Raw genomic sequence first — 25883 nt, 5'->3', positions numbered from 1 at the left:
ATTTATTCACTCATTCCTCACTGCATTTGGTTCTGCAAGTGTGGTGGCCGCAACCTTTCTTTCTTTAAACATGGGGGATTTAACTGCAGATACCCAACCTCTAGCCATGATTAAGAAAACAGTTCAGATCCTCTTCATCAATACAACCAGAACATTAGCTTCAGGTTTTGTGTGACAAATACTTTTTTTCAGCGTGGCCAGCAAAATATTTGTATCAGTTTGCAACTAACGCGCCAGCTATTCAGACATAGACTATATTTACAATTACAAAGGCATCTCCTCACTTGATTTACATTACGACATAGAATATATGAATACGTCTTAATATAGCCGTAGCTACTCTCTGTTGGTGTATAAGTAGTGTATAAATATTTCAACACCCCTATTTAATTTCAACACTGTTTATTAAAGCTAAAAGAAAATATAAATACTAACCTGCATACACAAACAACACATCACAACTATTTTTACCATCACATGTACAAAATGTACATAGATATATGTATGGCTATATCTGGCATGTTTGTCTATCCGTTGATTGTCTATACTTTGATTTAAAATGCATGTTCTCAGTTGAACAAAATAAAAATTATTTTGTTTTTATTTGTTTTGACATGGTTAAGCGTAGGATGGCTCTGTAATACTCCTTCAACATCATCATCCTCCTGCCATCACTGTATGTAAAAACTTCATTAACTACATCAACAATGTCAATTACAGACTCAAAGTGATAGAGTAAGATCACAAAAACCTGAAACGTATTCAGCATGCTTGCATAATTTCTGAGACAAAACTTTGTGGGTCAAATTTGATCTGTCTGCTCAATGTGATGATGTTAATGCCTTCTAGTTAAGGTTACAGCTACCTACAAAGCTTGATTGTCTATTCTCGTCTCTGTTTAGTACAATGATGCCAGCAAAAAGGTAAGTAGCTTCCTCCACTGTCTTTGTTCAACTTGGCACGGAAATCAGTTTTGTCTCACATATAGTGCCTCCCACAAGTGCAGATAGCCAACACTATGATTTATTTGTTTTTCTCTATCCAGAATAAACTGCTGTTGCCCACCTTGTTGCTCTTCATAACCCTCCTACTGCAGAGTGTCTGCACTCACCAGCCTGCTCTTCAGGAGTCACACAACTGTTACGATCGGTGGCCAAGGTCCAGGGCGGAGAGCAGATGCAGTAGTATGACCCTGGAGTGTCCACACAGTGGCCATTCTTACAGTTGGCTGGGTCCTCACACTCATTCACATCTGTAGAACAAAAAGATTTAGTCAACATTCAAGATAATTCTTTCATTAGATAGTTAAATGCAGAATAAGCTGTCTGGGACACTGGCAGAAGAAACTATTTTACTCACCTGCTATTGTAGCCATCACACACTTCCACTTGTTGGAGTCTGGAGTCCAGGGCCGGTTACAGTTGCAGTAGAAGGACCCTTCAGTGTTGACACACTGACCATTAGTGCACATAGACTCATCGTGGCATTCGTTCACATCTGAGGGGGAAGATGCAACCGCAAGGAACAACATTAATCAGTTACAACGCATCTGCAAAAACTGTTCTGCCTTTACAATTGTAAACAAAACTTTGACAACATTTTTGTGGGAAAATTTTGAGGTGCCATTTTATGTTGTGTGTCTAGGCAGTTACCAATGCACTCGAGAAGGTTGCTGTCATAGTAGAAGCCCTGTTGACAGTAACACTCGAAGCCTGGCAGCGTGTTCTCACAGCGACCCTTCTTGCAGATTTCATCAGCAAACAAAGAACACTCATCGATATCTGCAGACAAGGAAGGAAAAATCTCTTCTCATGAACAGACTGGCACACGGTGAATTATGAGAAATCTTGTTCGACGTAATGAGGACAGTTTAACAATCTCATGAACGACTATAATTGTAAAGATTAGGAACTGACAACTAATTTGGACAAGGATAAGTACAGAGGTGATAAACTCAAGTGCTACTATAATAGTTTTTATATAAAATTTTTCATATTAACATATAATTTCTGTGCAAATGCAAGAATATCACTGTGTAGCCCTGAAGTATATGAATATAGTTAGTTATATTATATCTACCATGATAGGCAGGCAGGTTGTACTGGAGTCCTTCACCATAGTAGAGACCTTGACCGTTTGGACACAGGAAGTGGTACTCATCTGGGTGGAGAAGACCAGGCAGAGTTTATTAACCAGTACATACGTAAGTATACCGTAGATTAAGAATATAACATAATGTTCACCATTTGGTGGACACTTTAACTCAGATGCATGCATTTAGCACTGATGAACCAGAAACAGAAATCGAACTGGTGTTAGCACTTCTGTAAATGTACCTGATTGGGTGACAGGACAGGGGTAGATCTCACAGTGATCTCCCCATCCAACTCCAATGGAGCAGCAACACTCTTGTTTGGTGACATTGGTGGCCAGGACGCTGTCGCAGAACACAGTGTCATCGAGGTTCAGGTAGCACTCCTTCTTCTCGTCCGTCATCACTCGAACTGCTACAGAAGCAAACATGTTGAATGTTAGGAAACAGAGGTTTTGTGAGCAAATCTATTGACTGGACAGGGCTTGCCAAGCTAGCCTTTGTTTTAATTTGAAAGCTTGGGTAATTTATGACCAATGATTATAATTGAAACAACTATGGTTGGTTTGGGTTTGAACTGAAATGTTTTGGGTTTGGGACAGAAGGGGATCAAATATTCAGGCCTGGTTAAAGCTCTGGGATAAATGTGGGTTTACAGTAAAGCAGAAGGAATCAGAGCAGGCTTACCCTCACAGCGGTGTTTGTCCTCTGAGAGGATATAACCGTGATTGCACAGACATATATAAGAGCCCGGTCTGTTCTCACAAGAACCGTAGGGCTGGCAGAGACTTCTGTCCTCGGCACATTCGTCTCTGTCTGAAAGGGAAATCACACATGGTGCTCTAAGTATTTGTTTCAGTCCAAACACCATTTGATTAAATGTAAAGAAAACAAAAGACAACATGTGCCCACTTTTCTCAGTCTTTAACTGCAGTTTATGACGGTGAAATATTGAAAATACTATAGATAAAACAAACCTAAGGAGAGCTTTACACTGCAATTTAGCCATATGAGTTAGTTACTAGTTACCAGTTTTCTAATAACAGTATGACGTTAACACTTTGAAGAGAACTCACCTTGGCACCTCCTGCCTCCGACCAACACGTAGCCCTTCTGGCACTCACAGTGGTATGAGCCCATATTGTTGATACAGCGGCCCCTCTGACAGTTAGATGGCCTCTCACACTCATTGATATCTGAAGGGAAGGAGATAAAAACAATGTCGGAATGTGAAGCATGTGGTAAGCAGTTTCGAAATGCATTAATGAACTGGTCAAATTCAAACTAAGTTCAGTTGCACTAAATATGTGCAGTTAGTTATCAAGTGACAATATGTGTCTGTTGAGTTTCAGGTGATAAATAATTGCATATTGGTTCCATGTGAACGCTATCAAAATACGTTGAATAGTTCATGCCTTCACAGTGGCTGCCTTCCTGTGTGCGCTGGTATCCTGGGTAGCACTGACACCGGAAGGAGCCTTCTGTGTTGATGCAGTGGCCATAAGCACACAGCCTGAAATCCTCACACTCATCAATGTCTGTTTGGGAGAAGGAAAAACATTCACAAGAATTCCTCATTACATCTTCAGCACCAAATCACTAAACAGCATTACAAGCAACTCGGTCTGCTTATAATTAGCAGACTGAAATTAATAATTTCATGTAAAGGTTAAGTAAGTGTGACTCACCACTGCAACCTTTGCTGTCTGAAGATGGGAGGAAGCCCTCGTTGCATAGGCAGCGGTAAGTACCAGGGAGGTTCTCACAGCGGCCATTAGGACAGATTCCAGGCTTCTGACACTCATTAATGTCTGATTAAACATGTAGGAGAGATCAAAAGAAAGTACAGTGATGCAACACAGTGACATATTTGTAGCAGTGGATTGCTGTTTTTAAGTTCAACATTTATACGTTAGTGATGTGAATGCTTGGTTTTAAGAAGGTCTAATGGTGTTTTTTGTATTATCATTATAGTCCAGATTTATAATTTTGAAATGATTCCATAATTTCCGTGGGATGGCTGATATTGATACTAATATATTTCAACATATATCAGTAGTACTACGTTGTGTTTTGTTTCCACCAATGAAGTCTATATATTATTATACTGTAACTGTGATGTTTGGTACTCATGCAGTGGCCTCAAAACTGCTTTAATACCTGATTTATTATTCGATTCTTGATATTTATTGTATATACAATTGTAGGCCAAATACTTCTAAGTTGACTAAATTAATAATTATGCAACCCTATACTAAAGAGTTTATTTGGCTTTTCTTCAGGCCTGCTGAGTCTGTTGCCCATTTTCCACAGAGCTCAATTATCTTCACAGCCCGATAAAACAAATGGGAGTCACTGAATTTCTTGAAATTTTAGCATGATTATAGTGCCCTCCATTTGGCTGTGTCCCACAAAAAATAAGTTAATATATGAATCTGCAGGGTTGCACTCTGCAGGGTTGCACTCACCATAGCAGGTGCCAGCCTTGGCCTCATGACCAAGCAAGCAAGGAACACACTCATAGGAGCCTGGTGTGTTCTCACATTGCTCATTGGGACAAGTGTTGGGATTCAAACACTCATTTATGTCTGGAATAAGTGGGAAGAAGAACACAGACACAAGCATGTTATAATGACATACACATAATGAGTATTTTGTCATCGGAAAGCCTGTGTACTAATATCCATAATAAATCCATCATAATAATGGCTGTCTTTGTACCTTCACAGGCTGGATGACGGTGTGACTTGCTCCTAAAGCCGCTGTGACATTCGCATTTATAAGAACCGGGCAGGTTCACACACTGTCCTCCGACACCACAGATGTCTTGCTTAGAGCACTCATTAACATCTGCAAAACAGAGCGGAGGGAGCCAATGCAGCATCTGATGACTTATAGAAAAAAGATTTTAACATGGAAATCACTCAACCTAACTTACCTATGCACTTAAGTCTCCCATGCTGCACCATGTGTTTATAGCCCTGACGACAGTGGCATTTGTAACCTCCTTCTATGTTGATGCAATGGCCTCTTCCATGGCCGCACGGCTCTGACTCACATTCGTTATTATCTGGACAACAGGAGAGAAGAGTGAGGAAAGTGCACTGACTCCACGTGATGAGAACAGTGTTGAATATAACAGACAATAGAGGGTTGGTAAAGCTCAGAGGACACAGTGCTCTGATTCCAGGAAGTGTTTTTCATCACTTGTCCAACATAGTGTCTTTAGTGATAGTGTGCGAGATCTCCGTTCACATACATGACAAAAGCTACACAGCTAATCTTACATCTGTTTCACTCCATGCTCGTAGGCTTGGCCCTTAAAATCTGATTATCAACGAGCAGAGAGAAACTTTATAATTAATTAAAATCATAATTTTAGAAGTGAATGATCCTTAAGAGTTGAGACATGAAAGGCAGGACGAGGATCGGGTTGGGTTCAAATAAAAACAGCCAGCCGTGTCTGCAACTGAGATTAGAAAATGTTTTCATTCTTTCATTCATCATTCTTGTCATTTATCTATTTTTGATTAAGAAAATAACCAACACTTGGAGTGATTAGATGCAAGAGCTGAAGTTACTATTTTTAAAGCTGATCTTAGTATTCATACATGACCCAGAAGACAGGATGAAAGCTACTGCTTAAAATCTATGCACGTTTCTGCAGTACATATTAATGTGAGCTGTAAGTTGTCTTTTATCCTTCCTATTCATTGTATATCTATCAGTTAGAGGAATTGTTTGCTTGAAACAAATAAGAAAATAATTTCCTGGAACCATATTGACTTGTCAGGGGACACCCATGCATAAGAAACTTCATGAGAAAGTTTCTTGTTGCTGTTCATCACCGTTCCTTCCCTGCACCTCCTCTGACCAGCGTCTCTACCATTGTCTTACCCTCACAGATGTTCTTCTGTGGGTTGAGATGGTAGCCGTCGTGACAGTGACAGATGTGGCCGTTCAGGCTGTTCTCACATTCGCCGCGGCCACAAATGTTCCTGCTTAAACTGCATTCATCTGTCTCTGCTTCAAGGAGGGAACACAGAGAGGACCAGCATCATATATATACATGCATATATATAGATACATAGAGGATACACACACACATATATATATATATATATATATATGTATGTATATATACGAAGCTGATAACACCCATGCCATACCAAAGTTCTTCTATCTTTGGCCGTGTTCACACTATTTGAGTTTTTAAAGTGTCATTTTCACATCGAAGCCAATGACAGGTGTCAGTCAGACAGACAAAGAGAGGCCGCTCTGAAAGAGGAACTATGTTGGATTTCTTTAGTGCTTTCAAAAAAATCATAAATCGACACACAAGACGGATTAGACCATATCAAAATAAAAAAAATGGTAAAAGTAGAAAAGATAGAAGTAGTTGTTTGCAATACTTCTAAATAAAGACAGTTTTGCGATTCTGGTCAGTGCTTATTATTGATGTCTTTGGAGGAATGTTTTTCTGTTTTTATGGATTTTTTTATGGAAATGTGTATCACATAACATGCTTTTAAATACAAGCACAAACTATCATTATGGCAACACTTCCATAAAACACGAAGAGTGTGAACATAACCAAGTGCTGGTTCATGCTTCATGGTTGAAGGAACACAACGTGCAAAGTATCCAAAACCTTCAGTTAACCATTAAAGAAGCATGTTTCTGACTGGACTTAACTTAGTGTTTAAACTTCTATTTTATATTAATTTCTATCCACAGGGATTGCTCAGTGCTTGAATAACTCTCTTGCATGTCGTCATAAATTACGTTTATTATGTGGAGAAAGTCAACATGTCATTTGTGAGTGATAGACCCAAAGCTCACCACAATATCTGCTCATACAGGGGAATGTGGAGAGCTGGGTTTTCCAGTTTTAAGGGGCATGAAACATGAACCAGCCTTTATAGAAGTAACTGTATAAGCGTAATGCAGAATAGATGTTTGAGTCAGTCTGAGGTTTGCAGGGAACTCACGCAAGACTTTTGTCTGTGTTTCGAAGGGGTCATTGCCTGGGGTCAATCTGACGATTGTTGGAGGGGTGGGTTTAACAACTGTGGATCCAACAGAAGAGAGATGAGGCGGACAGACTTTAGGAGGAAATATGACATGTTGAACTTTAGTCCTCATATTTTTGTCTTCACCACACATGGGAAACTTTTCTCTACACTAGTTTTTATCAGTCCTTGTTGCAGTTAGCAGCAAGACGGAAGCTTTCTCCTCATTGTGACAGTCAAAGTGCATTCAGTACCCATAGCGAATAAATGTCCACTTGCATTTCAACATGTTCTATCACTGGAGTTATGGAGTCTGAATCTGAAAGGTGAGGTTAGAGGTGAGTTTACCAGGCACACGAGGGCTGCTGGTGCTGGTGGGAGCCTGCTGGACAGGAGTCGTCGTCTCTGGAAGCCTCTCCTGATTAAAAGAGATAATCAGGTTTCAAAAGCAAAAATAACCAGTTAATATTACTGTATTAAACACAGAAATAATGTCTTACCGGCCCCTTGATTACTGAAAGGAAAACAGAGAGAGAGAGAGGTGTTAAAACTGCCTTTTAATCACTGAGAATTCACATGATCTGTACAAAGGCTTCCCATGTAGAAATGTTTGATGCCTCGGAGAACACCTGAGTGGTGTGAAAAGTATTCAAGGACTCACCCTCCTTGTCATGCTTGGGTGGGAAGATGAAGGGAGGCAAGGCAACAGTCTCTCTTATATTTTGGAGAGAGTAACCTTTCCCAGCAGGGCAGATTCTACTGAAGGCCACTGAGCACCAAATGGAGAAAGAGGAGAGGATTTTTCTGTTACTTTCTTTCACTTTTTTAGAATCTCACATTCTGCAAAATAAACCCAGCCAATTTAATCACTAAAGCAATTCATCAGCGTCTTGCCAAAATTGCTTTTTTGATATTTGCAAGCAGGACACATTACTACCTGGAATATGGCATGGCATAAATTGTATAAAAAATGCATGATAATTATATGACAGCAGACAATATATACAATCATAGATATTAAGCACAGAATGTATTTGGAGCTGGAACCTGATTAGTCACTATTAATCCAGCACAGAAACAAGCAGAAATCTCACACATAATAACGTAATAGGATGCAGTTAATGTTCCTTAAAAGGACCAGTGTGTAGGATTTAATGGCATCTAGTGATGTAGTTGCAGATTGCAACTCATTCGCTTCACCCTCCCCTTCCAAGTGAGAGGGAGAAAGAATGGTGACTGCAAAATCCGTGAAATGTCTGAAAAAAATTCAGAAAAAAGTGTTTTGTTTGTCCTTTCTGGACTACTGTAGACTCATGGTGGTTCATGGCGTCTGTAGATAAAAACAGCTCACAAACACACTAATTCTTATTTTCTAGTGATAATACACTAATGGAAACATACTCATACATTAATATTATATTCCATTTCTGACAATAGATCCTCCTAAATGTTACACACTGGTCCTTTAAAATTAATATTCAATTCTGTCTAAATTGTATATCTTTACATTTCCAGAATCATCAGTCAAGAAGAGTGAGTAACATGCACTTGAGCTGCGTAATGACTTCACCACAATATATCAAACCTAATGAGTATTCAGATAAAATCTTTAATTAAGATTAAACCACACAGGGATTGGATGACTATGAGCGATGCATTTTAAAGGAGTAAGAACAAAGAAATCGACCTTAATACACACTTTTATGCTGTAAAGACCTGTGGTGATAGTTTCTATCATAGGTTCTGAAGTACTTATTAAGTATTCATTAAATGTGTTGACATGCAGACGGACAGACAGGTGTCATCATGACAACATAACGTCCATTTTCTCAGCCTGTCCACTCACCTGTGCCCACCTGAGGACATCTTTCACAGTTGCGTCCCCAGGCTTTGCCCACAGTACAGCAGCACACCTCTTGTGTGTGGTGGGTGGGCAGCGGGTACTCGCAGCCCCTGGCCTCGGACGCTATCAGGAAGCACTGAGCCTGCTCAGCTGGAGACTCTGACTCTGGTTTCATTTGGGAATGAGAATCCAATTTTGGAGTGAAAACTGAATGTCATTTGAGTGAATAAACAGTAAAAAGGCAGGGAAGAGAGAAAACCAAGATAGGTTTCTTACTCACCAACACATCGATTCCTGTCCAACACCAACCCGGCCTTGCAGGAACATTTGAAGCTGCCTAGTGTGTTCAGACAGTCTCCGTTCTGACAGACACCCTGTATGGAGCACTCATTGATGTCTTCAAGGTTGGGAGGTGGGGTGTAAAAAGGAAAAAAGTTATTCTGATTTACTGTAAAGTATGATATGTATTCAGAAAGCAATAGATACTGGAGATTTATCACATGGGAAGGGTATTTCTAAATACTTTAAAATAGGAAATAACAGAAACAAACTGAGGTCTTAGCTATTAGCTCAGCTACATCCTGCCTGTTTTACCTTGACAGTGAGTGCTGTTGAATCTTTTATAGCCTTGTGGACAGGTAGAGCCATAGTCTTCCACAATGGTCTGCTTGACAGATGCATCTAGGGGAGGAGAAAGGCAAAGCACAGAGGGAAAGATAAGAAAAGCGTGAGTGTTTCTGGAATGAAAGGGCTGCGGTGAGATACAAACTAAAATAAAATTGTACAAGCCCAACCCAACAATCTACTTAAAAATAGTTGTAGTAGTAGAATTTCAGCTCATGTGAGTTGCCTGTAAAAGGTGAAGAATTCCCAACACCAACTTCTACAATATCTGGAAATGTTCACAATTTAACAATGTCAGAAAACTTAATGGGATGTTTAGCTGTTATCTTAAAGCACCCAGAAGGTGTTTTCCTGAATCCACTGCATTGGAAATACAACTGAAGTTTCTTTCTGACAATTTAAGGAATGTGCAGTGCAGAGGTGTAAAAGAAAGTGAGGTTTGAATCTCTTTTTTTACTCCATTGGTCACACAGCTACTTTTGTCACATGAACGAAACACCATGAAAGCTATTGAGACTGAAAGTGTGAATGTTAATGTGATTCCCCATTTGTACTGTTCATTGGGACGTGACTACAATGACACATAAAATAATTCTTGGGGAGACTTCAGGGAGGCAGTGGGATGCAGCCAGAAGGACAGTATGACAGCCGACTTCTGCTCTGAATAGGAATTTTAACACTTTTGCCAGAAGCGTGATTTCCTTTGAAGTGAGGTCTGTAAAGTTTCAACTATTGCTGGAAAACTGCCATTTTGTAAAGTATAGGAAATATGCTTCTTTGCTTTCTTGCTGAGAGTTAGATGAGAAGGTTGATACCACTCTTGTGTCTGTGTGCTACTGTCAGTATAAAGCCGGAGCCAGGAGGTAATTAGCTTAGATTAACATAAAGACAAGAAGGAGAAGAAAACAACTGGTTCTGTACAAAGTAAACTTATACTTATATACGTATACCTATTTACAAAGTTCAAAAATACACCTAATTAACGCGTTGTCTCCTTTGTGTCTTAAAGGTTATAGAGCATATAAAACATTATTATAGCAGTAAGCAACTATTTGCTATGTAAAGAAACAATGGAGTCATGGTGTCCTGAGCTGAATAACATCACACCCCCTTTGTCTGTGTGTCTGTCCCAGCCGGTGTGTGCTTTGTTTACAAAGCCAGTCTGGTCGCACGTGCATGTCAGTCCCTCTGTTTCCAATTGAGGTGAACGACTGAAGCTGCACTTTTCTCATCTATGTCTGTGAATTAAGGACTAACAAAGACGGTTCTGGTGAGTTTTATTTTTTTCTGTCCACGTTCAATTAAGTTATGATGTTACGATGATAGGCGACGTAAAATGACGTGATGGTTTTGTCTATGGAGTCCGCGTGATAGCAATATTACAGCTGTTTCTGGGTAAACATAAGGTCTAGCTCTTTAGGGATCCTTTCTATAATGTTGTCTGACACTAAGAATAACAATCTGAGCCTGTTAGTGGCTTTCAGTGGTGTACTTTGATGGGTTTTTCTCTGTGAGTTAAGGGGTTTATTTCCACCAAACCAGTATTAGTTATTGTTGGAAAAACTGTGGAAAGACGGTTTTGGTGGTTTTTATTTTGTTTCTGTTCAGTTTGAAATGTGTATATGATTATCTTCTAAATAAAATTACTGGTTTTGTCAATGGAGTCTGGTCAGCTGTAGTGCCTGTTTTGGTCTGAGATGCTGGTGCTCTAGTGCAACATCTAGTTGCAAGTGAATTTTGTACATATGACACTGAACACGTTATATCTCGTTTATTTGATCCAAAAACTAAACAGTTTTATGAGGGGTAATGTGGGGTGTAAAAATGGTGGATTTTGTCACTGTTGGACAGTCAGGCTAGCTGTTTACTCGTTTCCAGTCTTTGTGCTAAGCTAACATTAACAATAACTGGCTGCTGGCGTCATATTTGTGGTACAGATAAAAAAGATCAATACGATATTGATCTTCTCATCTAACTCTCCACCAGAAAGCGAATAAGCTTATTTTCCAGTAAGTCTAACTACTCCTTTAACATTTTGGCCTAATTTTATGATTTCATGCTTTTCTCTCAAGCCTTTTTTATGAGGCGTTTGATGAAGTGTAGCTTGTCACAGAGCCGACTGAAAAAGTCTTTTGAACTAATAATAATGCCTTACTCTTACCCTAAATGAGGCTTGAACTTCTAACACAGAAGAATGTTCTACTTTCCATTTGTGAGTAACAACATGAAGTGAGTTTTATTAGAAAGCTGTGGGAAGACGGCACTCACACAAACATTTTGAAAGCACAATAAAAAGGGGGGCAAGATCACAGCTCACTTTTTTCATTTTCATAAAAAAAAAAGAGGAGCTTTTAAATGGATATGAATGTAACAAAACAGACAGAACTCTGGGCAGGAATCCAGTTATCTAAAGACTAACCAGACGTACAGTATCAGGTTTTGTCAAAGGCTGCATTGTCTGAGTCAGAACTGAGAGATGGAATAATAGCAGAGTGGAAAAACGTGAGTAGCCAAGATTTTCTTGAAATTCAATCTTCAGCTATGTGATGACAGTCCTGCACTGGGCAGGCCCATAGGAACATGCTTAAGTAGAGGGTTATTTTCCACATTCTCTTTTTCTGTCTCACTGTCTGTGCGTAATTCCCATAATTTCTTCCGTTTTCTCATTCCCAAGTGTTCACACACTCCCTACCTTACCACTAACTTTCATGTACACATTTTTATAGAGGTATGAAGTGTTTGTTTCAATCCAGGGCCATAATTCCATAAGGGGGAAGGTATAAATTGCTGGGAATGCTTGACATTTTTGGCTCAATAAACAATAATTTATTCCCAGGAACACACAAGATGTAGATCGAATAAAAAGGACTACTGTAAGAATACAACATGTTGCACTTTCACATCTGAATAAAAAAAACCTACATGAGTAAACTTGAAACTTCTTGAAACACAATGTAACTCACTTGGTAGTTTGGGGCACTGATAACACTTGTTTTGTCCCCACGAATTCCCCACACTGCCGCAGCAATCCTCCTGATTGGTCAGAACAGGGAGCGGGGTGCTGTTACACTAAAGCGAGACGAGACAGATAAACGATATCAGTGGATAATGACAAAAAAAAACAAAAGCTTTCGGGATTTTCCTTTACTGTAGCGTGTGTCTAAACTCACAGCTTGTTTGGGCGTGGTCTCCTGGAAACAGCGCCCCTTTGGTTTGTGTCTCGTGGGGATCAGGCGTGGCCCTGTCTTGTGAGGAGTCTTGACATCTGATTGGTCGAGAGGCTGAATGACTACAGAGGTGTCCGGCATGTGGTGAACACGTAGATTAATCTGCACTGAAAACAGAGAAAAGGAAGACATCCGGGGAACAAAATGTATCACAAAACATATTAAAAATATAATATCACTCAAAACTAATTGGTATTAACCGTAGTAAATGATAGATACCTTCAGATGAGTGGTGCCCTACTTGTGTCATGGGTAGGGTGAAAACCGAGTGTGTCTGTGTTAACTGGGTACGGCCTATGCCTGATTGCTCCCCTAGTTTCAGGCCATCTGGCTTTAAAGATATGGGGTAGACAGGCTGCTTGTTGCCTCGCGCTGCCTGAGCTTGCTGCATCTGCTGGAGTGGAAACTGGCAGAGCCGACCGGTGAAGCCAGGCGGGCACAGGCAGTGCTTCCTCGAGCTGCATACTCCTCCATTCATACACGTCAGGGGACACACAACTGGGGAGAGAGAGAGAGAGAGAGCGAGAGAGACAGGGGGTGAGTTGTCATACCGAGACTGGCAGGGACTCCCACAGGTCAACAGTTCATGGCTATGAATCACATCTAATGAGAGGAAGAGGAAAAACTTACACACAAGCAGCACAAGCAAATAAGTTTATCCCCACCAAAAAATTGAGAAGGCTCTGGAAAACATCACATCCACCAGTATTTTATTCATAAGTGTGGAATTGCTCATTTTGGATCACGTGAAAAGCCTGATGATTTAGTGTTACATCACATAAATATGGCAGACAGACAGGAAAGTTTGTGGCACAAGCAGGGCCATGTAAAATATTCACTTTGAACTGTCCCACTGTAAAAGTCACATTAGCTTGACGGACTAACAGGTCCCTCCAGCCAGCCCGCAGCAGTGTCTGAGCAGGAAAAAGCAGGTAAAGTCATTGATCTGTTTAACAGCTTCATTCTGACACATGGGAAAGATCTTGAAATCTATGGGAAAGCTGCTGACTGAAGAGAGCTTCATGGCATATACAGTATTCACTGCAGTTTTATTGGGTCTCCCATTGTGTTTATTTAAAGTCCAGTTGTTCTTGAAATTCCCACAATAGAACAATCAGAGGAAAGAAAGAGAGAGCGAGAGAGCAGGGCTGTGGGGAGAACTGCAAGCGAGTATTAAATCAAGGGAGAGATCTGAGAGAAAACTGAAAGCAAACATTACTACTAGTAGTACGACTGTGAAAGCTAATTGAGAGTGAAAGTTCATTCAGAAAGGCCATCTCATCTGGCTGGGTAACATCCAAAATGTTGGGGAACCTGAGCCAATATCCCTCAGTTTCAGTATGACAAGCAAAAATATGTTTCAATTCCTTACTTTCACATCCTTCTTTGTCATATAATCAAAGCAACCAAACTCATTAAATGCTGCAATCCTAAATTAACGCCTTAAACCAAAGAGCCATGCAAGTACTTAAGAACACAGAATAAATTAACACATTTTTTTCAATCAGTAAATATCTGATTAAAGCTGAAGTGATAAGTCGACAGATAGTAAAGTAATCAAGCAGTTGCCAGGCAACCTACAGAGACTTACATGTTAATTAGTAAGCTTTAGAGGTTCAGCTGGAAGGCAGATTTTGTCACTATTTGCCAGAGTCAGGCTAGCAGTTTCCCACTGTTGTTCCAGTCTGTGTGCTAAGCTATAGCTTTATATTTAACATACAGATATGAGGCCGGTATCACTCTTTTCATCTACTGTAACTCTCCAGCAGAAAGCTGTCTAACAGTGACGAACTATTCCTATCTTTGATGATAGTAATTGAATATCTTTGGGTTGTGGACTGTCAGTCAGGTAAAACAAGCAATTTGAAGATGTCACTTTGGGCTCTTGGAAACTATGAAAGGCATTTTTTAATATTATTTAATTAAATTCCATACACCAAATAATGGGCAGATTTATTAATAATGAAAATAGCTGTTAGTCACAGTCATATATCTGATAAAAGAAAACATAAAGAAGACCAAGAATTTGAGGTCAACTTCAGTACTTGACAGCTCTTGATGCTGTGTTATGGTCACATTTCAGTTCAACACTTCAGACCTAGTTTTCCTAATTGCATGTTATTAAATTAGATTACTCCACTTAATTCTTTATTTTACAATGGTTACAGTCCATTTTATTGCTAATACTTAAAATATAAAAATTACAACTAGTATTACTACAACAATAACTACTGTTACTACCAGTACTATGTGTGTAAGTTTAGAAAAGAAAGTATGGCTTTTACTAATGGTCTTTGTCTTTTTAGTAAATTTTTTTTTTTTAGTAAATTTGGTAATTTTTAATATGATGTGTCATAGACCGGCCTGGCCAGTGCTCTGTGCAGTTTACTGTCATGGTATGATGGTGACCATTGAACTTTACGTTTTTCAAACAGTTACTAATTTTTGCCATTTAGAGCCACCAAAACTGTGACCTTTGAGCTTAAACACGTTTCAGACCCACACAAACCCATCCTGAAAGTAAAATCCAGGCTGCAGGAGAGAACAGTAGAGGAAAGGAGAGAAGTGGAGAGGAGAGGAAAGGAGAGAAGTGGAGAAGTGAGGAGAGGAGAGGAGGCCTCTTTTTGCTGCTGAGCCAAGTGTGCACACATGTAAGTAATTAAGTGTGGACTTCCAAAGAGTCTGGGCTGCAGTGTAATTAGGGGACGAGATCACTTTAAACACAGCAGGGACATCCTCACATAGTGAAAGTCAGGCAGAAATATTAAAGGACCTCAATGAAACACCAGACTAATGGGGTAAAATATATAAAAATCTAAAGCAAGATGGATGCTTCGGAAGCTGCCTTCCACTACCTAACAGCATGGTCTTTAACCACTGGGACTGAGTGCAGGCAGCAACATGCAGAATGGAGCTGGAAGGCTCGGCATGACAGGAGGAAGAGAGAGCAGCACAAACTGTAGAAGACAGAATACTTAAGACTTCCTCTGACATAAGAGCTGCAGTTTCCACGGTTCAGATTTCATCTGAGTACTGGATTTAGAATGAGAGGAAAGATGCGGGGGTTGAAAAATAGGATTGCAGACACAGAAAGTCCGAAAAAGAACCTCTTTCCAAATGTGATTACACAATCTAAAGCCACAGAGACTGGAGAGACGACATAATGTACTGTAGGGAAAGTCTGGGCTGAGGCCCTGTCTGGCTGGGAAGGTGTCTGAATGAGACAGGCACTGTGATGTAGCACAGTCAGGGTCAATGCCACACTAATGAACACAAAAGGAAGGGGAGGAATCAGATTTCAGATTTCTTGGGTGGGGATCAAGAGAGTGAGATCTGTTGTGAAATGAACCCAGTGTGATGCCCTTCAACACACAGTACAATAAACACCTGCAACTGCCAGCACACTTCTTTCTACAGACTGGAGAGATACGAATTCCAATGTTTCAACTCACAATACAGAATACTGATCTGATACTCTTGCTCCTTTGTTCCCAAATTTAAAACCTGTATATCTCATGTGTAACGCACTTATTATGTTTATGCATTAACATGAGGCCAGGGATTGCTGTGGCACTAAAAAACAAGTCTGCAGCCTGCTGTGACCGAAGGAATGGAGCAAAATTTTACAACATTGAAAATAAATGTATATGTCACGTCACAGCTGGTACCCGATCCGCTTAACCAGGTCAGTCACCGAGCGTCCCTATACTGCTTGCTGGTATGTGCAGTGTTTCTGAAATTCAGTTTGGTGCATAATAATCTCACTTGCTGGCTCATGGTTGTTATTTTTGACTGGTCAGTTTTACCATGACTCATGAAACACACTGTTTTATCCATTTAATGTGTTGACTTGAACAGGAAATACACAAAAAATAAAAGTATGCACTTCACTGCAAAGGGTCTTTTTATGTAGTCTTGATATGAAAGATCAGTTTCATGGGAGTTTGTTGTTGTAGGGATGCTTTGTTTTTTTGGTGCAATTTGTGGATTCACTGAAAACGGAAATACTGGATGACTATGGGATTAATATCACTTCCTCTCAGAGGTTGGGAAATATACCTCTGACGTGCAAAGTGAGATGGCACATTATTTAGAAAGTCTCTAATTTCATTATGAACACATAATGAAATTAGCAAATATCAAATCTCTATTTGAATGTGTAAAGAGCAATAGCAGGGAAAGCTGTAGACTTCCACAGTTGATAGGATGTTGTAGAAAGAAAGAGAAAGAAAAGAAAATCATACTATAGATGATGTATTATATATCTGTTACACACACATCCAGTAATTCAATAAGCAAAGCTATTTTTTTTCTTGTATCTTTCTTCTTTAATTACTGTTGCATTTTCTTGTATTTTATTTATTATATTCTTTCCACGTTACTTGTTGTTAAATGAATGTGTTGTCCATTGCCTTGCTTATGTTCAGCATGTTTTCAATCTGCACACAGAGCCATAATAATACAGCAAATAGAAAAGTAGTAGCTAAAAGACGGTCAGCTAAACACATCCATATTCAGGGGAGAACAGGGTTTCCATGTTCATCATTAAACCGAACTCTCAACAGCAGGTGGTATTACATCTGCACTTCATGCCTATAATATCCTGATAATTGGATTTTGTTCCAATCAGCCATTTCATTTTGTATGTTATAAAACATACACAGTGACTCCTCTCCTTTACAGCTGCCTCCTTCATTTGAGCTGGAGCCCCACTGGCAATGCAATGGAATAATGTTTTCTGCAGATCTTATATGTGAATGGGTGTGTTTGTCCGTGTGTGTGTGCGTGTGTGTGTAAGAGAGCTATTAAGAGGAGGGTGTACCGTCTCCTGGAGGGCCGCTGTGGTTAGGCGACTGCACCACATTACATACTGAAAAGAGCACCAAGCTTTAAAGTTGAGATCATAACAAGGATTTTACTTTCCAGCGGACTTTCCCTTTAAATCATCACCTCGGAGTTCATTAGCAAAAAATGTATGATCCGAAATTGCTCATTGACTCTCCTCATCAGTTAGCTTCGCGTCTCAGAGGCAGCCAAGCTCTGTTCTGTACCACGCCTTTGTCTTTATGGATCTAACACATTCCTGAGACTAGAGGTGGTGTGTTATTAAAAATCAAACACACCTAAGAGTCGTTTGGTCGTCTGAATGAATGTGATGCATGAACAGTGGAGGGGAACTTGTGGATGTGAAGCAGTTATGTTATCGTGAACCTTACATATCACATGTCCTAGTCAAAGAAAATGGAGGAACTTAAGACCAACTCATTCAAAGATCTTGAATCTGCACAAAGTAGTGATTTATAAACTGTAATGTATGATTTGTTGTCATTAACTCTATAGGCCTATTTTGACCATATATGGATTGAGTCAGCTAAGAGAACATTCAAAGTTGACTTTATCCCTTGCTGTCATGGCTTTGAAACCAAATTTAATATTGAACGTCAGCTTGCAGGTACGTTCCAAGACAGCCAGGAAACCCATTATAACCCATAATTTTCCCATGAACTCACGCAAACTTAAAGAGACAAAGAGAAGGGGGAAAAAATCTTTGTCTTCAGGCTCTCTTCTTCTCGTAAGAGTGTTTCATGTGACATACGAGTGAGAGCTCCTTCTTCATAATGTCGTGATTCACTCCAAGAGGAGAAAGACAGACCTCCTCACAGCATGAAATGGCAGAGGGAGGATAGCTTTCTCATATAGATAATATATCTGGTCAAAGTGAGGGAATAAAGCAAAAAGAGGCAGAGAGGAGAGATGTTAAATCCAGAAAAATAATGTGACGTTTCAGTGGGATTATTGTGATTCCCAGACACTTTTTCCTTTAAGGAAAAACATACTGTACATTCCTGAACTGTTAAGTAAGCAAGCCTAGAGTAACTAACAGGACATACTTAAAAAAAGAAACCATGTATGTCCATGAAAACACATAAAGGCAGACTCAGACACACATTTTTCATATTTTTACCAAATTATAGGTAATAACTGTTAGTGGGAATTATACTTGTCTGTCCTGTTTTTGCAAGCTGAACAGAAAAAAATGTTTTTGTACGTGCATGTATATGTATGTAATGACAAAAAAGATTGAAAGAAAGAAAGAAAGAAAGAAATGAAGAAAGAAAGAAAGAAAGAAAGAAAGGAAGAAAAGAAAAGAAAGAAAAGGACTTCCCGTCTGAGCTGCACTGTGACCTCCCACCCACTCTCTCCTGGTTCTGTCTGCAAGGATGACGCATCTTCAGCCCCCTCCCTCCACGGCGTCCTTTCAGCCGCAGCCGCACCCTCCCAGCACAAAAACAACAAATTACAGTCCTACAAACCGCAGTTCAAAAGCTCCCCAGCTCACTGAACTGGAAGCTACTGCAGACATAATTTCTCACCATACAGACGATACAATGGCCTGATCTGCCTCCCTTTTCTATGATACAGGTCATATTCTGGAGAATTACAAATAGATATAGGGACCACAAGTTCTGCAGAACAGAACCCAATATCGATTATGTTCACTCATGTGTAGTCACTCACCTTAGTATCAGTCTCCATGTCGAAACCCCATCAACAGACTGCAGCCGTCACAACAGACACAGAAATACACAGTGCAATACCACAATGAGTGTATTGGTGCAGTTTTCATATTGTTATAATTAAAGTTAGAATCAAATAACTATGATGCATTACATGCAGTGCTCTTCAGACTTCTAAAACAGACCTTATTACTGAACACTACACACTACAACTCACACTGGAGCTTCAACAAAGGATATTACAAATATTACAAGTACATACACATAATTAGTTATAATCATCATCATATCATACATCTTGTCAACACCATGAGGCGAGATTCCAGGAAGTCACTGCTACTGCCAAGAAATAGTCCCCCATAAAACCTAATCTTGTTCTTACACTTCCGTTTTTATACAGATCACAAGATAACGTGCTAAATAATGAGTTTTGAGGAGCTGGAAGGCAGATTTTGTTAACTTCAGACTGAGTGAGGCTAGCTGCTTCCCCCTGTTTCCAGTCTTTATGCTAGGCTAAGCTAACCATCTCCAGATGGGAGAGTGGTATCTGTCTTTGCATATAACTTTCGTCCTGAGAGGCTAAACAATGGCCCACGTACACATACACAACACACTTAGTGCAACATGGGTATCTCAGGAGGATTGTTATGAATGTAAGTCCAATATTCATCCAACTTTCAGCTTTTGTATGGTTTTCACCAACTCCAGAGAAGATCTGCATCTTTAGTTGATTAGTAGCTTGATTTGCTTCAACTTCCCTTTGCTGATTTCGGTCCTCTGCCTTTTTTAGTTTTTTGGCACGTAACATAAACTCAACTTTTCTGAGCTCGACTGCTGGAATTGCTGCCTAGTACGCTGTGATATTACAGGGCATGAGAGCAGTGAGGCTCAATGTCAATGTCCAGCCTGGAAAACCAAAACAATGAGTTTAAAGCAGCTAAAGGCTTTATAGAGCTGCAGTGCTGGGTATTCATTCTCAGTGTGTTTGGTGCTATGAGTGTCCCTTCCATATTACACAGTCATTTGATGAATTAAAATTAAAAAAGTAAAATTTAAAAGTATTCCCACGTATTCCTTGTTATAGCATATTACTACTATCCAACCCCATCTTTCATGACCTGAGAGAACTATGACTAAACAACAGTGGGCCCCATAAACAGTAAACACAGTTGCCACTAGAGCCACTGTTTAAAAAGAGAATAGGGGAATGGCTATCATCATATGACGTGCTTCCATTTACCATCAACTCCAAAGCAGGAAACCGCATCCCCAAATACGCCTACCATCGACTGGCACTGTGAGACCACATACCACACGGAGTGAGAAAGAGCGACGTATGAAGTGGGTCAGAATCCTGCAGCTGAACCAGACGTTGGGAGTAAATGACATAATCACTGCCTTTTGAAAACACAAACCTGCGTACGCATCCCTCCTCCTCCCCCTGCAGAGCTCTCTGTGTTCCGTCAAACCCCCAAAACTCTGAGCGGCCTCGACCTCAGCTATCCAAACAATAGTGCTGCCCTTTGCTAGAGTCGACCACTGTCACCAAAGGCATTCATTACCTCTCACAGTCAGCCTAAAACAACAGTTTGTTAACCTTACAGAAACTGGACAATGACGACGGGCAGGCTCCTCCTGAGAAAATGAAGCGGCCTTCATCGGAAGATCAAGACGGATCTTAGTAAGGAGGTTTGCAATTATCCAAATCTAAATCAAACTCTGCCTTGCACAATCTGATTTTCACATGTCATGGAAATATGCTGTGTGGTTTCCATAGTTCTTGGGTGGGCACGAATCCAACATTACCCTGTCACTCCCCTCTGGCAGAGATGTTTGTGCAAAAAGAGCCAGAGAGTCAGACAGGATCTTGGCACAGATGCAGATGATGTCATATAATGACGGTCTAAAAGTCTCGGCTATAGGGACTGGAGGGCAGGCAGGTAGAGTGCTGACAGTGCTCTGCTGAGATTATGTCAGATACCTGCCCTGCGGGATACTCAGCACTCAGCACTGGAGCGGGTGGCAGGTAAAGTCTGTAGACTGCACTGTCCCAGGCCATGGCAGCAGGCAGCGCTGGCAGAGGCCGTGTTGTTCTGTTTACCCTGGCTAATCGCTACAGCTACAGGGTCCTGCATGGTGTGGGTGCAGTCCCTAGCGCTCACATTCCTCTGCGCGGCTTTAAATAACTGCTCCGTTTCTCCCCCTCGCTAAGCAAATGGGAGGAGAGTGTTAAAGATGGCAAAGAAGGCTGTTTGTTTGAGCTGGGTTCAGCACACTGCCTTTAAGCACCAAACACACTCGCAGATATACACACTGTTCCCTTGTGAAGTTCCAAAAAATCACCTAATTGCTGCCTTCTTTTCCAAACTTAATTTACTGCAAAACTGTATTTTTTTTGGCAGAAAGTGGTGACATAGAGGTGTCAGATTTCATGGGAAACTCCTGCTCTGATCATGTGGATTTTCTCTGTGAATGAGTGCTGACGTGCAATCCTGATAATAGTAAACATAGAAAGAATTTACTGTGGATTTAAACCAAGTTTTTGTATATTTATCAAGCTGAACTGTCAGACTGCTTGAAAGGCAGGGAGACAGCCTGAGCCTTGTAGACTATGCTGTGAAGTGGACCTGGATTATTTTTAACAACAGGGCTTTTTTTTAAATTACTAAAAAGATAAGATAAGAGTCTATTAATACATATAGTATATTATATATGTTCATATTTATGCGACTCTTAAAATCATCCGTGAAAGCTTTACATAGCAACAGTGTCCCTCTTGTGAAACAGTGGTAAAAGGTTAATGAGAACACGGACTCCAAATAACCCCATGTATTATTGCCCCAACATACATTAATAGACAGGGAGAGGTGACAGAATGTGCATCCATAAATATTAAAACACAGAGCCTTGACAGGACGACGAAGCATGCAAACACACGACAAATGCGCATTTCACCAAACTTAAGAAGCTTTTGCAATTAATACGCTGTGCATGAGCCATGCTCGTGCATGTGTGTTTGTGTTTGAGAGGGTGTGAGCATGGGAGTTGTGCCTAGCTTCGTCTCTGAGTTCAGTCCAACCTGTGGCAACAACACGGAGTGCTGCAGGTTTTTGGTTGCCCGTGTTAGACCACCTTTTCCAAAGTTTGGCACGGGAAAAAGAGGAGTGTGTGGGGAAGAGCAGAGGGCTTTGAAAGTTAAAATAAACTCACCTCCTAAATAGAGAGAAAGCAGAACCAACTCCGTCTACTGTATTTCACTGACTTGACTTCATTTTCAGGCTCCCATGGACCTCTGACCCATGCCAAGGGAAAACCAAAACAAACCACAGGGCTACAACTGTCACTTTACTCTAAATACAGAACCACATGGGAAATCCTTAAATAGCCATATCCACTTCTCATGATGCCCATTTTAGGGGAGATGATCCATGACTGGGATATGATAAGACCACTTCCTGTGCAACATGAGGCACTGTGCTTTCAGTTGTTCCAGAAGAAGATGATAATCAAGAGCAGCTTGGACCTCTGGAGCACCGATAAAGAGGAGATGCTGCTGAGATGCAGAAGAGAGACAAGATTCAGAGGGCTGTCTGGGAGTGGAGCAGCTGCTGTCAGTAAGGCTGACAGATGGGATGCCTCTGTGCTAGCAACGGAAAGAAAAACTTAAGACTTGGACTAAAAAACACACACAGTCAGGCAACAATCAATGCATGTGCACAGATACTGATTTTTATGCATGTTTTGAAAAGATATCTTTGATGACTACTGAAAGTATAACTCTTCCGTTCACAAGTGGACGAAGTGTGACAGATGCACTCAGATAAACAAAGACACCCAGTCTCCAAGGAACAAAAATGAAACCCTTCTCTACTTCTCCCTATCCTACAATTTGCACAAGCAAAAAAAAAAAAATAAGTTGGCTGTTGGATATTTTCTCAGCCAAACACATGGAGATAATTACAAAGAAAGGCTTCATCTGCCGGTAAAAAAGTTCAGGTTCCTCAGAAATATGGAAGAGGTTCATTCAAGGTTTTCACAATTTAGTGATTTACAGATCGAAATTGCAGCCATTCTCCTATTGGTATTCTTTTATTCCTGACATAAATGATAACAATGCCTCTACAGAACACAGATGACGCCCTACATACAGTAGATACCATGTGGGAAAAAAAATAAAAGGCATATCAGGCTGTAAACCTCATATTGTCTACCTGCCAATGTGCCTGCGAAGCTTTCAAGTTTCCGTGCTTTCATCAGCTTTAGGAAATGTGCAGTGAAATATAGATCAATATCAATGACATGTGGATTCCCTGGAAACATATGACCAGAGCATATCTGGCATATTTTACCTTCACCGTAGTGTTCATGTCATGCAGACATGCTGTAAGTGTTTACTCGTTAATGACTGACGTTTGCCATTTTGATAAGTATGTAGCATATGAATTGCAGTGTGTGCTAGAGCTCAGAGAACATGTGTAAAACAATGATTACATAGATGGATTGCTGTGACGTTTGCTGTACACTGTAAATCAAATAGACCTGTAATAATTATAAGTGCCACTTACTTAACAATAACAGATATTCTATAACCTCTGACCGTGTGTGTGTGTGTGTGTGTGAGAGAGAGCACAGAGCACAAAAGAGCAGCCTGTCATTCAGGTGATTTGTCCTCATGAACAGCAGGTAATCCAGACTAAGGCGATCTGGGTGGTCGTCTGTCATCACATAATTATGAGATGATTGGTGTTTATGAACAAACCATTTATTAAATTAAGAAAATGTATTAGATGCAGTTGACAGCGCAGTTGTTCAAAGCTGTTTTAAAGTATTTTATTAATTGTTCCGTTTTTCCGGCCTGCAAATTTACTGTTTTGGGTCACTCTCTACACTCAAACAATTCATCCTGAGACAAAAATGAATATCTGGACCATATGTTTCATGGTAATCCATTCAATAGTTTGGGAGATATTTTACTCAAAACCACAAATGTCAACTCATGGCACTAGAAGAAAAGTCAGAGGATCACTATTTAAGATTTAAGATTCATCCTGGTACCCATGAACGTCTGTATCAATTTTCCATCCAATATTTTTGTTATAATAGTTGATATTTCAGTCTGGACCAAAGCGATGGACTGACCGAACAACCCACATTTGCCGTCCACAGAGCCACTCTGCTAGCATGACTAAAAAAATCATCAAACATTTGTTGGAAACACTTATTAGGTCTGGGACTTGCTTACTTTTCTCTGTTTCTTATCACTGTAAATGGAATGCTTTGGGTTTTTGGACAGCTGAGGAAGTAAACTATGTCAAAACAACTCCTCTGCCAACACTGACATGTTCTCCAGTTTGTTCTACAGCTGTTTAACCCTGGAATATCACTCTTGCTCCTTCAATTTAAGGTTAAATCTAGTTTTGATCCTGTAAACCTTCCCTTAGGAAGATTTAAAATATATGTTTCCGGAGCAGATGTGTACCATGTAACAGCAATGTCCCCCCCGTTTGAGTTTCTTATCCCCACCAGGTTTTCGGTCACTTTATCGTGTCGACCTGCCCAATGAAGGTTTAAAAAAAAACATTCTCTCTCTATTACTTTCACAGCTATGGCCATAAAAAATTACATTCATCTGTTGGCAGAAATCCCAGATCCAGATCACCACTAAAACTGTTTCTTGGCCCTTCGTCTGCCTGTCCACCAAACTCCGGCCAAATTCTTGACTTTCAAAAATTCTCGTACATATTGAAGCAGACGTACTGAAAGGTATTTCTGCACTTCCACGCACTGACAGGAACTACATTTCTTTTCAGGAAAGGTTTGGCCAGGTTTGGGCCTCCACCTTGCTGTGCTGACATCACAACAGCACAAATATGGAAAAGTCTTCATATTGTTGCTGCTATAGCCACGGCCGTTTTAACACGGGAGAGGGAAATTTCCACTTGTCCACACCACATTCCAGCCCTCGTACTGAACAACATACATCTCCTCCCCGAGCTGAAGTCGAACCTTCTGTCAAAAACTCATTGGCTCAGCAAGGATCTTTTCAGATACTTTGAATGTGAAATCCAGGAGACAGGTGATTTTAGAGCAGCTTCTCTACTCAGGCCAAATGTGAAGCAGCATGAGGTATTCCAGGAATTTCAAATGTCTCTCTTGAATTATTTGACACAGAAGCTCCAAAACGTGACGCACCACAAGGAAATCGGAGGAAAAGATGGAGGACTGGTGGCCGAGCCAACTCTCTTGCTTCTACAGCACTACACAGTGTCGAGGAAGAAATACTGTCACATGCAGGATTCACTTGACCTCGATTAAATCCAGCCTACGTACTTCCACATGCAAACTGGTGGAAACAGCTGGGGAAGCAACATCTGTACCTACAGCTACTCTGTACTGTAAGGTGACAACTGTCGAAGCACCAATGACTCGCTTACGAGTTATTCTCACTGACTTCCTTACTGGCTTTCTCCAGCCACATTTGAATAAAAGAGCTATTTTTTCATCCAGTAGCGCTGCATCTTAGCTTCACCTTTAAAATGCAAACCTACAAATGTGCGGGGGGGGGGG

General features: G+C 40.4%; 1 protein-coding gene across 6 annotated transcripts in view; it reads right to left on the bottom strand.

Annotated features, from left to right (window-relative positions):
- Window positions 1–25883, bottom strand: part of ltbp3 (latent transforming growth factor beta binding protein 3) — a 34034-nt gene that overhangs the window by 5790 nt on the left and 2361 nt on the right. For 2 of the 6 annotated variants that reach the window (XM_035666342.1, XM_035666338.1), the window contains exons 2-24: window positions 13018–13296; window positions 12742–12905; window positions 12535–12640; window positions 9542–9628; window positions 9228–9344; window positions 8951–9112; window positions 7766–7873; window positions 7605–7618; window positions 7453–7522; window positions 7084–7161; window positions 5990–6118; window positions 5031–5162; window positions 4814–4942; window positions 4561–4680; window positions 3781–3903; window positions 3508–3630; window positions 3169–3288; window positions 2780–2908; window positions 2337–2507; window positions 2080–2160; window positions 1653–1781; window positions 1360–1497; window positions 1112–1252 (exon numbers count right to left, since the gene is read on the bottom strand). In XM_035666342.1, coding sequence (XP_035522235.1) covers window positions 1112–1252; window positions 1360–1497; window positions 1653–1781; window positions 2080–2160; window positions 2337–2507; window positions 2780–2908; window positions 3169–3288; window positions 3508–3630; window positions 3781–3903; window positions 4561–4680; window positions 4814–4942; window positions 5031–5162; window positions 5990–6118; window positions 7084–7161; window positions 7453–7522; window positions 7605–7618; window positions 7766–7873; window positions 8951–9112; window positions 9228–9344; window positions 9542–9628; window positions 12535–12640; window positions 12742–12905; window positions 13018–13296 — 2850 coding nt within the window. Of the gene's footprint in view, window positions 1–1111; window positions 1253–1359; window positions 1498–1652; window positions 1782–2079; window positions 2161–2336; window positions 2508–2779; window positions 2909–3168; window positions 3289–3507; window positions 3631–3780; window positions 3904–4560; window positions 4681–4813; window positions 4943–5030; window positions 5163–5989; window positions 6119–7083; window positions 7162–7452; window positions 7523–7604; window positions 7619–7765; window positions 7874–8950; window positions 9113–9227; window positions 9345–9541; window positions 9629–12534; window positions 12641–12741; window positions 12906–13017; window positions 13297–22526; window positions 22646–25883 lie in introns of those variants that run through there. The other 4 variants (XM_035666343.1, XM_035666339.1, XM_035666341.1 and 1 more) reach the window with 4 other exon arrangements.

This window comes from Morone saxatilis, unplaced genomic scaffold (genome assembly GCF_004916995.1).
Source record: "Morone saxatilis isolate NCDOM2014 unplaced genomic scaffold, NCSU_SB_2.0 Contig20, whole genome shotgun sequence".
Taxonomy (NCBI): domain Eukaryota; kingdom Metazoa; phylum Chordata; class Actinopteri; family Moronidae; genus Morone; species Morone saxatilis.
This window is presented reverse-complemented; position numbering and strand designations above follow the sequence as displayed.